At 41.9% G+C, this 13,138-nt stretch overlaps 1 protein-coding gene across 1 annotated transcript in view; it reads right to left on the bottom strand.

Moving 5' to 3' along the window:
- Nucleotides 1–13,138, bottom strand: part of LOC135510100 (tyrosine-protein phosphatase non-receptor type 13-like) — a 96,010-nt gene that overhangs the window by 7,092 nt on the left and 75,780 nt on the right. The window contains 5 exon segments of the mRNA XM_064930888.1: nt 1,118–1,208; nt 1,459–1,607; nt 1,836–1,972; nt 11,723–11,808; nt 11,912–12,033. Coding sequence (XP_064786960.1) covers nt 1,118–1,208; nt 1,459–1,607; nt 1,836–1,972; nt 11,723–11,808; nt 11,912–12,033 — 585 coding nt within the window.

The following is a 13,138-nucleotide window of genomic DNA, read 5'->3' on the forward strand; positions in this document are numbered from 1 at the left end:
GTGAGAGCAGACATAATATCACTATAACCCGAGTGTGGATGCTTTCCTTTCAGCACTTCTAATTTGTAAACATTTCAACTGTATTAAATCATTTTTTTCTTCTTCAATTGCACAAAAAAAATCCACACCCACTAAAACAAAAGTTAATTTTCCTCTCTTTCTTGTAAGTGTCGAGACACTGAGTTAAATCCACAACGGAGTGTTGTTGAGAGGTCATTACGAACGTTTCCACGGTCATTACGTTAACAAGAAAGCAATTGGCACAAGCTAGAGTGGGTAAGAGTCACCAGAGTAAATTACTACGGAAATTGGACTGTGTGAGAGTGTGAGAGGAAAGAAATATACTAAATACGGGAACTCGTAAAATAAAGGATAAGACGAGAGTGACCACTGCCCAGCTAGCAAAACTGGTTGAAATGACGTTATTATATCGTTATGTTCAGAGGTGTATACTACAAAGCAGCATAAATTAGTTAACCAGCTAACTTGACAAAATATTCTGAAATACATTTACATTTTTTAGAAAGATGGCCTTGAGCTTGAAATGGACATGGTCTAATTGACTCAAAAACCCTGAACTCCTAAGTTTAGCTTTCTCATTGAAACAGAAAATAAATAGTTATATCTGGTTGTTTATCAAATTTAAAAGGAACATTCCACCCCAAAACAATATTTAGGTATTTGTTTCATTAGTCCATTGTTGATATAGTCCCAAAATGATATAGTACCAAACTATCTTTTGGTATTTGTTTCATTAGTCCATTGTTGATATAGTCCCAAAATGTTTTGCATGACAGCAATAAAGTTTTCAAGATATACCACTTAAAAATACAGAAATACTGGCTAACTCATTGAATCTGCTTTGTAGTATACCCTTTAGGTTGTTTATGAACTATTATAAGACCAGATAACAAAGAAAAATATGACGTCTCGATACCGTCATGAAAAAGCCGTCATTATCTGGTTGCAACAGGGACCGTTAGGTTGCAATCTTACAACCGGAAAATTACGTAATTAAAACGTCTTGTGTCAATTTTTCCCGCAGCTGTCCTCTCCAGCCCAGATTACACAGAGGCATGAAAGGGACTGTAGTTCAACCGGTTTGACAGGGACTTACAGGGCAGGATGTCACGATAGCGGTTCTTCTCCCGGTTCTCCGGAGCTTTCCCCACTAGACAGTTATCAGACGGCTTTAGATGCTCCAAGGCCTGAAACAAACAACACCAACTGAAAATGTTTCCTGCTGCCATTAAAAAGGCAGACCAAGTTACAGGACATGGTTAACATACTTCAAAAGTGTATGTGTGTGTTTGCATGCGTGTGTGTGTGTGTGTGTGTGTTTGCATGTGTGTGCGTGTGTGTGTGTGTGTTTGCATGTGTGTGTGTGTGTTTGCATGTGTGTGTGTGTGTGTGTGTGTGCACATGTGTATGAATGAGGAACACATAGTGTCTACCCACCATGAACTCTCGGACCAGTTCTTGCTGGTCTAGTTGATGTTGTAGAATCTGTATGAGGGCTTTCACTCTGGACCCAGCGTATTGACTGGTCTTAGCTGGACTGATCATGGCTAGTCTGGCCAACTCTTCTTCTGATACTATAGGTGGACCTGGAAAGAGGAGGGGGAATAAGTTCTTCATGATTATAAATATGGGACCTACGCACTGTAGTTAGGTTTTCAAAAACCAACAGTTTAACAGTGTTAAATAATAATAATAGCCCGTGGTGCAGAGCTCTGGAGCAGTTTAGGGGTAAGTGCCTTGCCCAAATGCATAACGGAAACACATTTTCCTGTCAGAGTAGGATTTGAACTGGCCAACCTCCCCTGACCCTGTACCTGGGAAGGGTGACATGGTCTCCTGACCTTTAGCTTCAAATGTCTCATCATCCTCATCCTCGCTGCTCCAGCCGTCTGATTGGCTGTTCTTGCTGCCCATCATGGTTTCGTCCAATGGCATCACAGGGATTTGGTTCCTGGGGGGGATCAGGGGGTAGGGATGAGACCATTTCTACTCTTCTGTAGGGAGGCAGACCAGACCATTTATAGTGTTTCGTAGGGGGTTGAAATCATGCTGAGCCTATTTACCGTGCACCTTTTGCACCTAAGATACAATAGCAGCTTTTCTATACTGTATCTGATATCAAATTATTTATCAATAATTATATTATGATATATCATTACTGATATACTAACTATCAAGTCAACCTCTATTCAACCAGGAGATCCCATTGTGATATGGTTATACAGTATCATCATAGGCAGCACAAGTTTGTGTTTCATCCGTGACTCTTTGCTGCCTCCTTGTGGTCAAAGTTAGTCTACACTCCAGAAACGTTGAGTAACAGTCTGTGGTATGACACTAGAGATGTACACAGTGTACTCCGAGGACAACTGAGACACGACTTCAATATGAACACAGAGTGCTTACAGTGCAGTTAACGTATCATGGAAACATCTTCTATTTTGAGTCTATGGATGTACTGCTCATTCTGGACTCAGTGTTCAACACCATAGTGACCTCCAATCTCAACACTAAACTCCCTTTGCAACTGGATCCTGGACTTCCTGACAGGCCGCCCCAGGGGGTGTGGATAGGCAACAGCACATCCGCCACACTGATCATCAACACGGGGGCCCCTCAGTGGTGCGTGTTAGGCCCTTTCTGTACTCGATTGTTCACCCACGACTGACACCATCATTAAGTTTGCTGACGACAACGGTGGTTGGCCTGACCACCGACGACTTTGAGACAGTCTATAGGGAGGACCTGGCAGTGTGGTGCCAGGACAACAACCTCTCAATCAACGTCAGCAAGACAAAGGAGCTGATTGTGGAGTGCAGCAAACGAAGGGCTGAGCATGTCCCCATCCACATTGACGGCACCATAGTGGAACAGGTCGAGAGCTTCAAATTCCTCAGTGTCCACATAACTAAGAAATGATCATGGTCCACACACACTAACACGGCCGTGAAGAAGGCACAACAATACCTCTTCCCCATCAAGAGGCTGAAAAGATTTGACATGGGCCCTAAGATGCTCAAAACGTTTTACAGCTGCGACATTGAAAGCATCTTGACTGGCTGATTCGCCGTTTGGTATGGCAACTGCTTGGCATCCGACCGCAAAGCGATACAGAGGGTAGTATGCATGGCCCAGTACATCCCTGGGTCTGAGCTCGCTGACATCCAGGACCTCTATACCAGGAGGTGTCAGAGGAATGCCCTAAAAATTGTCAAAGCCACCCATGTCATGGACTATTCTCTGTGCCACTGCACAGCAAGCCGTACCGATGCACTTGGAACGTTTTACATTACATTTTAGTCATTTAACAGACGTATCTATCCAGAGAGATTTACAAGAACAATTAGGATTAAGTGCTTTGCTCAAGGTCACAGACAGATTTTTCACCTAGTAGGCTCAGTGATTCAAACCAGCAACCTTTTGGTTACTGGCCCAACTGCAACTCTTAAATGCTAGGCTACCTGCCGCTCAACAGGACCCCAAACATCTTCTACCCTAAGCCATAAGACTGCTACGTATACTGAACAAAAAAATATAAACACAACATGCAACAATTTCTAAGATTTCACTAAGTTGCAGTTCACATAAGGAAATCCGTCAATTGAAATATACAATATTCATTAGGCCCTAACCTACGGATTTCACATGACTGAGAATACTGTTGGTCACAGATACTGTACATTTAGAAACAAACGAATGGATGTGCAGTCAGTATCTGGTGTGACCCCCATTTTCCTTGTGCAGCGCGACACATTTCCCTCACTTAGAGTTCATCAGGCTGTTGATTGTGGCATGTGAAATGTTACCGACATGGCTCCGATGGCTGTGCGAAGCTGCTGGATATTGCTGGGGAACCAGAACACACTGTGGTACACGTTGAATCTGTGGCATTGTGCTGTGTGACAAACTGCTGATTTTAGAGTGGCCTTTTATTGTCCCCAGCACAAGTTGCACCTGTGTAATGACCATGCTATTTAATCAGCTTCTTGACATACTACACCTGTCAAATGGTTGGATTACCTTGCTCACTAACAGGGATGTAAACACATTTGTACACAAAATGTGTGAGAAATAAGTAAGAAAATAAGAAATGTTATGTAGCACCCAAACACACATGATGTAATGTGATTTGTCAAATTTGAGATGTTTGCTGCTTCGAACCCAGTCATGCATGCAGTAAACAAGCCAAAAGCCGGGTGTAAAATTAATGACCGCCACATACATGCATATCATCGGAAACTCGCCAAATAAATTAGCTATTGATAGCTATGGTAAGAAGCCATAGCTGAGAAGAAGTCAAATGGATTGGGCTTAACAAGTGAGGTGTAGCAGAGCAAAGCCAGTGACCTAGTTGCTGGAGGGTGATGGTGGAATTATACAGTTATACAATTATACATTCACCTTAGCCAAATACATTTAAACTCAGTTATCACAATTCCTGACATTTAATCCTAGTAAAAATCTCAGTTACGATCACCACAGAATGTGAAATGTCAGAATAATAGTAGAGAGAATGATTTATTCAGATGTTATTTCTTTCATAACATTCCCAGTGGATCAGAAGTTCACATACACTCAATTAGTATTTGGTAGCATTGTCTTTAAATTGTTTTACTTGAGTCAAACGTTCCAGGTAACCTTCCACAAGCTTCCCACAATAAGTTAGGAGAATGTTGGCACATTCCTCCTGACAGAGCTGCTGTAACTGAGTCAGGTTTGTAGGCCTCCTTGATCACACACGCTTTTTCAGTTCTGCCCATAGAGTGTCTATAGAATTGAGGTCAGGGCTTTGTGATGGCCACTTCAATACCTTGACTTTGTCCTTAAGCCATTTTGCCACAACTTTGGAAGTATGCTTGGGGTCAATGTCCATTTGGAAGACCCATTTGCGACCAAGCTTTAACTTCCTGACTGATGTCTTGAGATGTTGCTTCAATATATTCAATATATTCACATACTCCTGCCTCATGATGCCATCTAGTCTGTGAAGTCCACCAGTCCCTCCTTCAGCAAAGCACCCCCACAACGTGATGCTGCCACCCCCATGCTTCACAGTTGGGATGGTGTTCTTCGGCTTGCAGGCCTCCCCCTTTTTCCTCCAAACATAACAAGGGTCATTATGGCCAAACAGTTACACTTCTGTTCATCAGACCAGAGGACATTTCTCCAAAAAGTACAATCTTTGTCCCCATGTGCAGTTGCAAACCGTAGTCTGGCTTTTTTATGGCGGTATTGGAGCAGTGGCTTCTTCCTTGCTGAGCTGCCTTTCAGGTTATGTCGATATAGGACTCGTTTTACTGTGGATATAGATACTTTTGTACCTGTTTCCTCCAGCATCTTCCCAAAGGTCCTTTGCTGTTGTTCTGGGATTGATTTGCACTTTTTGCTTCTAAAGCCATTACGTAATTTTCTGGAATTTTCAACCTGTTTAAAGGCACAGTCAACTTAGTGTATGTAAACTTCTGGAATTGTGATGCAGTGAATTATAAGTAAAATAATCTGTCTGTAAACAATTGTTGGAAAAATGACTTGTGTCATGCACAAAGTAGATGTCTTGCCAAAACTATAGTTTGTTAACAAGAAATTTGTGGAGTGGTTGAAAAACGAGTTTTTATGACTCCAACCTAAGTGTATGTAAACTTCTGACTTCAACTGTACAGTGCATTTGGAAACTATTCAGACTCCTTGACTTTTTCAACATTACAGCCTTATTTTGCAATTCATTAATAACCTCTTGAAGCTAGGGGGAACTATTTTTATGTTTTGAAAAATAACGTTCCCAAAGTAAATGACCTATTTCTCATGACCAGATGCTAGAATATGCATATAATTGACAGATTAGGATAGAAAACACTCTAAAGTTTCCAAAACTGTAAAAATATTGTCTGTGAGTATAACAGAACTGATATTGCAGACGAAAGCCTGAGGATAATCCAATCAGGAAGTGCCTCTTATTTTGAAACCTCCGTGTTCCTATGCGTGCCTGTCCCCCATTTAAAGGGATATCAACCAGATTCCTTTTTCTGTGTCTTCCCTAAGGTGTCAAGTCTTTAGACATAGTTTCAGGCTTTTATTTTGAAAAATGAGCATGAAGGATCACATTGCGTATGTGGAGAGGTGGGGGCTCTGAGAGTGAGATGGTGCACAATTGAGTGAAGCAGCCATTGTTTCTCCCGCTGTTATGGAAAAAGCTACACACTCGGTTGATATATTATCAAATATATATTTTAAAAACTAACTGAGGAATGATTATAAAAAACATTTGACATGTTTCTGTGGACATTATGAAGACTATTTGGAATTTCCGTCTACGTTGTCGTGACTGCTCTTTCCTGTGGATTTCTGAACATAACGCGACAAACAAACGTCGGTATTTTGGGTATAAAAATAATCTTTATGGAACAAAAGGAACATTTGCTGTGTAACTGGGAGTCTCGTGAGTGAAAACATACGAAGATCATCAAAGGTAAATGGTTAATTTGATTGTTTTTCTGATTTTTGTGACCAAGCTTCCTGATGCTAAGTGTACATAATGCTATGCTAGGCTATCGATAAACTTACAAACGCTTGGATTGCTTTCGCTGTAAGCATAATTTCAAAATCTGAGACGACAGGGTGATTAACAAAAGGCAAAGCTGTGTTTCAAAATATTGCACTTGTGATTTCATGAATATGAATATTTTCTAGTAATATTAATTGACTGTTGCACTATGCTATTCAGCGGTTGCAGACTAAAATTATCCCGCTACAGGGATTGGTAGCGTCAAGAAGTTAAATGAAAAATGATCCTTATCAATCTACACAATACCTCATAATGACAAAGTGAAAACAGTTTTTTTTTCGCAAATGTATTACAAAAAAACCCAACTGAAATTCCATTTGCTATGAGACCATTTGCTATGAGAATCCTTGAGATGTTTCTACAACTTGATTGGATTCCACCTGTGGTAAATTCAATTTATTGTACATGATTTGGAAAGGCACACACCTGTCTGTATAATGTCCCACAGTTGACTCCGCATGTCAAGAGAAAAAACCAAGCCACGAGGTTGAAGGAATTGTCCGTAGAGTTCAGAAACAAGATTGTGTTGAGGCACAGATCTGGGGAAGGGACTAAAACATGTATGCAGCATTGAAGGTCCTCAAGAACACAGTGGCCTCCATCAGTCATCTCCATCGGACCCTTTTTTTCAATTAAAGTCGCCTGAAATGACATACCCAAATCTAACTGCCTCTAGCTCAGGACTTGAAGCAAGGACATGCATATTCTTGATACCATCTGAAAGGAAACACTTTGCAGTTTGTGGAAATGTGAAATTAATGTAGAATAATATAAAACATTAGATCTGGTAAAAGACAATAAAGAAAAAAACATGCACCGATCCGTAGAGGTTAAGTGAAAGAGGTTTGGAACCACCAAGACTCTTCCCAGAGATGACTGCCCAGCCAAACTGAGCATTTGGTTCAGAAGAGCCTTGGTCAGGGAGGTGACCAAGAACCCAATAATCACTGACAGAGCTCCAGAAATCCCCTGTGGAGAAGGTAGAAGATTCCAGAAGAACAACCATCTCTGCAGCACTCCACCAATCAGACCTTTATGGTAGTGGCCAGACAGAAGCCACTCCACAGTAAAAGGCACATGCCAGTCCACTTTGAGTTTGCCAAAAGGCACTTAAAAGACTCTCAGGCCACGAGTAACAAGATTCTCTGGTCTGATGAAACTAAGATTGAACTCTTTGGCCTGAATGCCAAGTGTCACATCTGGAGAAAACCTGGCACAATCCCTATGGTGAAGCATGGTCGTAGGGGTATGGGGTAAGTTGAACATAGGGACAGGGTAAGTTGAGTTTCCTTGGGGTACGTGGGCGATGTTGTCCAGTGACAGATCGTGAAGGTGCAATGAAATGGGGGTGTGGTATAATAGACACCTGTTCGCCGAACATCTCCTTCCAAAAACATTGCATTAATATGGTGTTGGTCCCCTCTTTGCTACTCTAACAGCCTCCACTCATCAGGTAAAATGTTCCACTCAATGTAGAACCATTGCTGCAGGGACTTGCTTCCATTCAGCCAGAAGAGCATTAGTTAAGTCGGGCACTGATATTGGGCGATTAGGCCTGGCTTGCAGTCGGCGTTCCAAGTCATCGCAAAGGTGTTCGATGGGTTTGAGGTCAGGGCTCTGTGCAGGCCAGTCAAGTTCTTCCACACCGATCTCAACAAACCATTTCTGTATGGACCTCGCTTTGTGGAGCGGGACATTGTCATGCTGAAACAGGAAAGGTCCTTCCCCAAAAATGTTGCCACAAAGTTGGAAGCGCAAAATTGTCTAGAATGTCATTGTATGCTGGAGTGTTAAGATTTCCCTTCACTAGACGGCCTAGCCTAAACCATGAAAAACAGAAAATTATTCCTCCTCCACCAAACTTTACAATTGTCACTATGTATTTGGTAAGGTACCCTTCTCCTGGCATCTGCCAAACCCAGATTCGTTCGTCGGACTGCCAGATGGTAAAGTGTGATTCATCACTCCAGAGGACTTGTTTCCACTGCTCCAGAGTCCAAAGGCGGCGAGCTTAACACCACTCCAGCCGATGCATGGCATTGTGCTTGGTGATCTTAGGCTTGTGTGCGGCTGCGTGGCCATGGAAACCCATTTCATGAACCTCCAGACGTACAGTTTTTATGCTGACGTTGCTTCCAGAGGCAGTTTGGAAATCGATAGTGAGTGTTGCAACCGAGAACAGACGATTTATAAGCGCTACGTGCTTCAGCAGTTAGTGGTCCCGTTCTGGGAACTTGTGTGGCCTACCTCTTCGCGGCTGAGCTGTTGTTTCCACTTCACAATAACAACACTTACAGAATACCGGGTCAGCTATAGCAGGACAACAATTTGATGAACTGACTATTTAGAAAGGTGTCATCCTATGAGAGTGCACTCAATTTTATACACCTGTCAGCAATGTGTGTGGCTGAAACCTTTTGAGGATCTGAGGATGCCAAATCTTTTCAGTCTCCTGAGGGGGAATAGGCTTTGTTGTGCCCTCTTCATGACTGTCTTAAGAGTTTTTGCACCGTGATAGTTTGTTGGTGATGAAGACACCAAGGAATTTGAAGTTCTAAACCTGCTCCACTGTAGCCCCGTCGATGAGAATGGGGGTGTGCTCGGTCCTCCTTTCTCCTGTAGTCCATATCATCTACTTTATCTTAATCACGTTGAGAGAGAGGTTGTTGTCCTGGCACCAAACAACCAGATCTCTGACCTCCTACCTATAGGTTGTCTCATCATTGTCGGTGATCAGGTTGTTGTGTCATCGGCAAACTTGATGATGGTGTTGGAGTCGTGCCTGGCTATGCAGTCATGAGTGAACAGGGAGTACAGGACAGGACTGAGCACGCACCCGAAGGGACCCTGTTTTGAGGATCAGCGTGGCGGATGTGTTGTTACCTACCCTTACCACCTGGGAGCGACCCACTAGGAAGTCCAGGATCCAGATGCAGAGGGAGATATTTAGTCCCAGTGTCCTTAGCTTAGTGATGAGCTTTGAGGGCACTATGGTGTTAAACGCTGAGCTGTAGTCAATAAATAGCATTCTCACATAGGTGTTCCTTTTGTCCAAGTGAGAAAGGGCAGTATGGAGTGCAATAGAGATTACATCATCTGTGGATATGTTGGGGCGGTATGCAAATTGGAGTGGGTCTAGAGTTTTTTTTTATTTTACCTTTATTTAACCAGGCAAGTCAGTTAAGAAAAAAATCTTATTTTCAATGATGGCCTAGTAACAGTGGGTTAACTGCCTGTTCAGGGGCAGAACGACAGATTTGTAGCTTGTCAGCTCGGGGGTTTGAACTTGCAACCTTCTGGTCACTAGTCCAACGCTCTAACCACTAGGCTACCCTGCCGCCCCAAGTTTCTGGGATAATGGTGTTGATGTGAGCCATGACCAGCCTTTCATAGATGTGAGAGGTACAGGTAGACATTTAGACAGGTTACCTTAGTGTTCTTGGAGAGAGGGTCTATGGTGGTCTGCTTGAAACATGTTGGTATTACAGACTCAGTCAGGGAGAGGTTGAAAATGTCAGTGAAGACACTTGCCAGTTGATCAGCGCATGCTCGGAGTACACGTCTTGGTAATCCGTCTGGCCCTACGGCCTTGTGAATGTTGACCTGTTTAAAACCTCTTGAAACTCCCCATCCCGGATCCGGGATTGTGACTAAGCCTCAGGCTCATTAGCATAACGCAACGTTAACGATTTCTGAAAATCGCAAATAAAATTAAAATAATGCGTTTGCTCTCAAGCTTAGCCTTTTCTTAACAACACTGTCATCTCAGATTTTCAAAATATGCTTTTGAACCATAGAAATTGACTAATTTGTGTAAGAGTATGCAAAGCTAGCATAGCATTTTGTGTAGCATGTAGCACGCAACATTTTCACAAAATCCAGATAACCAAATAAATAAAATCATTTACCTTTGAAGAGCTTCTGATGTTTTCAATGAGGAGACTCCCAGCCACATACCAAATGCGCAGTGTTTCCTGAAAGCGTCTGTGTGTAGGAGAAATCGTTCCGTTTTCTACATTGCGCCTGGCTACCAGAAACGAACCGAAAATGCAGTCACCTACAACGTGAAACTTTTTCCGGATTAACTACTCGAAACATGGCAAACGTTGTTTGGAATCAATCCTCAAGGTGTTTTTTCACATATCTCTTCATTGACATGCAGTTCATGGAAGCTTGCTTCTCTCTCTGTGCCCCATGGAAAAATACTGGCAGGTGACTTTTGCACCAATTTCGGCGCAGGACACCGGGCGGACACGTGGTAAATGTGGTCTCTTATGGTCAATCTTCCAACGATCTGCCTACAAATACGTCACAATGCTGCAGACACCTTGGGGAAACGACAGAAAGGGCAGACTCATTCCTCTTGCGTTCACAGCCATATAAGGAGATCATGAAAGACAGAGCCTCAAAAATCCTTGTCATTTCCTGGATGCCAAGTCATCTTGGTTTTGCCTGAAGCTCACGTTAAAGGGCACGCACAGAGAAGATATTTGTATTTCTGGACACGTCAGAGTGTTTTCTTTCGAACAGTAGCAATTATATGCATAGTCGAGCATCTTTTTGTGACAAAATATCTTGTTTAAAACGGGAACGTTTTTCTTCCAAAAATGAAATAGCGCCACCATAAGTGTAAGAGGTTAAAAGTCTTACTCACATTAGAGAGTGATCTCACAGTCGTCTGAAACCGCCGTCTGGTAGTAGCCGAGCAAACTTGCTAACTGCCTGCTACTCAGCACTCTATTGTCCTTCTAATCACTCGGACATCAATGCAAATGTAATGAAACATTTTATCAAACACTCCATGAGAGACCATGAGCTCATGTTGCGCAACATTTCTATAGGCTATGCAATTCTGTGAGAAAACAGTGAAAACAGTAACCTGTTTTTGCTTTGTCATTATGGGGTATTGAGTGTAGATTGATGATGGGAAAAAAATATTTAATCTGGTTAAGAATAAGGCTGTAACATAAAAAAATGTGGAAAAAGTCAAGGGTCCTGAATAATTTCTGAAGGCACTGTATATATTTTTTATTTTGGTTCCACTTACCCCGCTCTCCCCTACTGGCAACAATGTGTGATTGTTAATGAGAGACAAATGGAGAGGAGTAAAAGAGGAGAGGATGATAAGATCAGTCTTACCTGTCCGAGGCTTCATGGAGCAAGTTAGTCATACTTTTGCTGGACAGGCAGCAAGCTTGATGAGAGGGTTTACTGTTACAGCTCTCCTACACACGCACCAGAGAGAGAAAGAGAGAGAGAAGTGACAGGTGAGTATGGGGGCTCCTATTTTCACGATAGACTGCACTGCTACAGTGTTGTGTGTGTTACCTGTCCAGCAATGTCCTCTTCTGTTAGGGCCCGCAGGCGGAGTGAGGGGTGATAGGAGGCATCGGGGGGTGAAAGTGGGGTAATATCCTCCTCTACATCAGGTACTGGATCTGAAGTCCCCTCTGTAATCAAATACACAGGAAAAAATTATATACAGTATGACTCAATTATTTAGAAGGCCCAGTGCAATCACAAATGTTATTTTCCTGGGTTTTATACATATATTTCCACAGTATGAGGTTGGAATAATACTGTGAAATTGTGCAAATGTAATGCCCTACTTTTTTTTTTTACATGGAAATTATTTTTGTGAAGCCAGCTCACAAATACAAAAAATAATACACTATAATACATTCAATATGGAAACATAATTATTCTGTCTCTGCAGTCTACTGCCCGACCATGTATTGGGCCCTACATTTGTCCTATGTCCCACTGTTCAACATTCTACATCTGTCCTACTATGTTCCACTGTTCAGCAGCCTGATGGCCTTCAGAATAAAATTTACCCTGCTCCTATTCTTTATATATATATATATATATATATATATATAAAAAATATATTAATATATTAACCCACCCACCACCACCCCTCTTCGGAGGACAAATATCTTTTAGTTTTTTAATGCCCTTTCAGTGTAAGAGCCGTTTGAAAAGGCCGCCTGAAATTTAAGCCTGTTTGGTGGGATAGAGTTTTGGCCTGCCTGGTGAAATCACCAGACGTTAAATGTGTTAATATATTCGAGGCTACTGCCTCTACATACATAGACTTGAAATCAATAATTTGGAACACTAGTCACTTTAATAATGTTTACATATTTTGCACTACTCATACTGTATTCTGCTATTCTGCTATGCCGCTCTGACATTGCTCGACCAAATATTTGTAAATTCTTAATTCCATTCCTTTACTTTGTGTATTGTTGTGAAATCGTTAGATATTACTTGTTAGATATTAATGCACTGTTGGAGCTAGAAACACAAGCATTTCGCTACACAAGCAATAATATCTGCTAAACATGTGTATGTGACCAATAAAATTTGATTTGATAAGAAAGAGTTACAAACCTATCTGCCAATAACAACTAGTTTCCAGTTTTCCCCTCCCCACTCAGATCACTCCCTGAAAGTCCGAGCAATTTTAGCTTGAGAAATTACTCTTGTTAAGAAGCTATTTTTGTTAGTTTTCAATTAAAATGGTCAAACTTAGTAAGGTACTTAATTGTT

Source organism: Oncorhynchus masou, chromosome 23, assembly GCF_036934945.1.
Source record: "Oncorhynchus masou masou isolate Uvic2021 chromosome 23, UVic_Omas_1.1, whole genome shotgun sequence".
Lineage (NCBI taxonomy): Eukaryota > Metazoa > Chordata > Actinopteri > Salmoniformes > Salmonidae > Oncorhynchus > Oncorhynchus masou.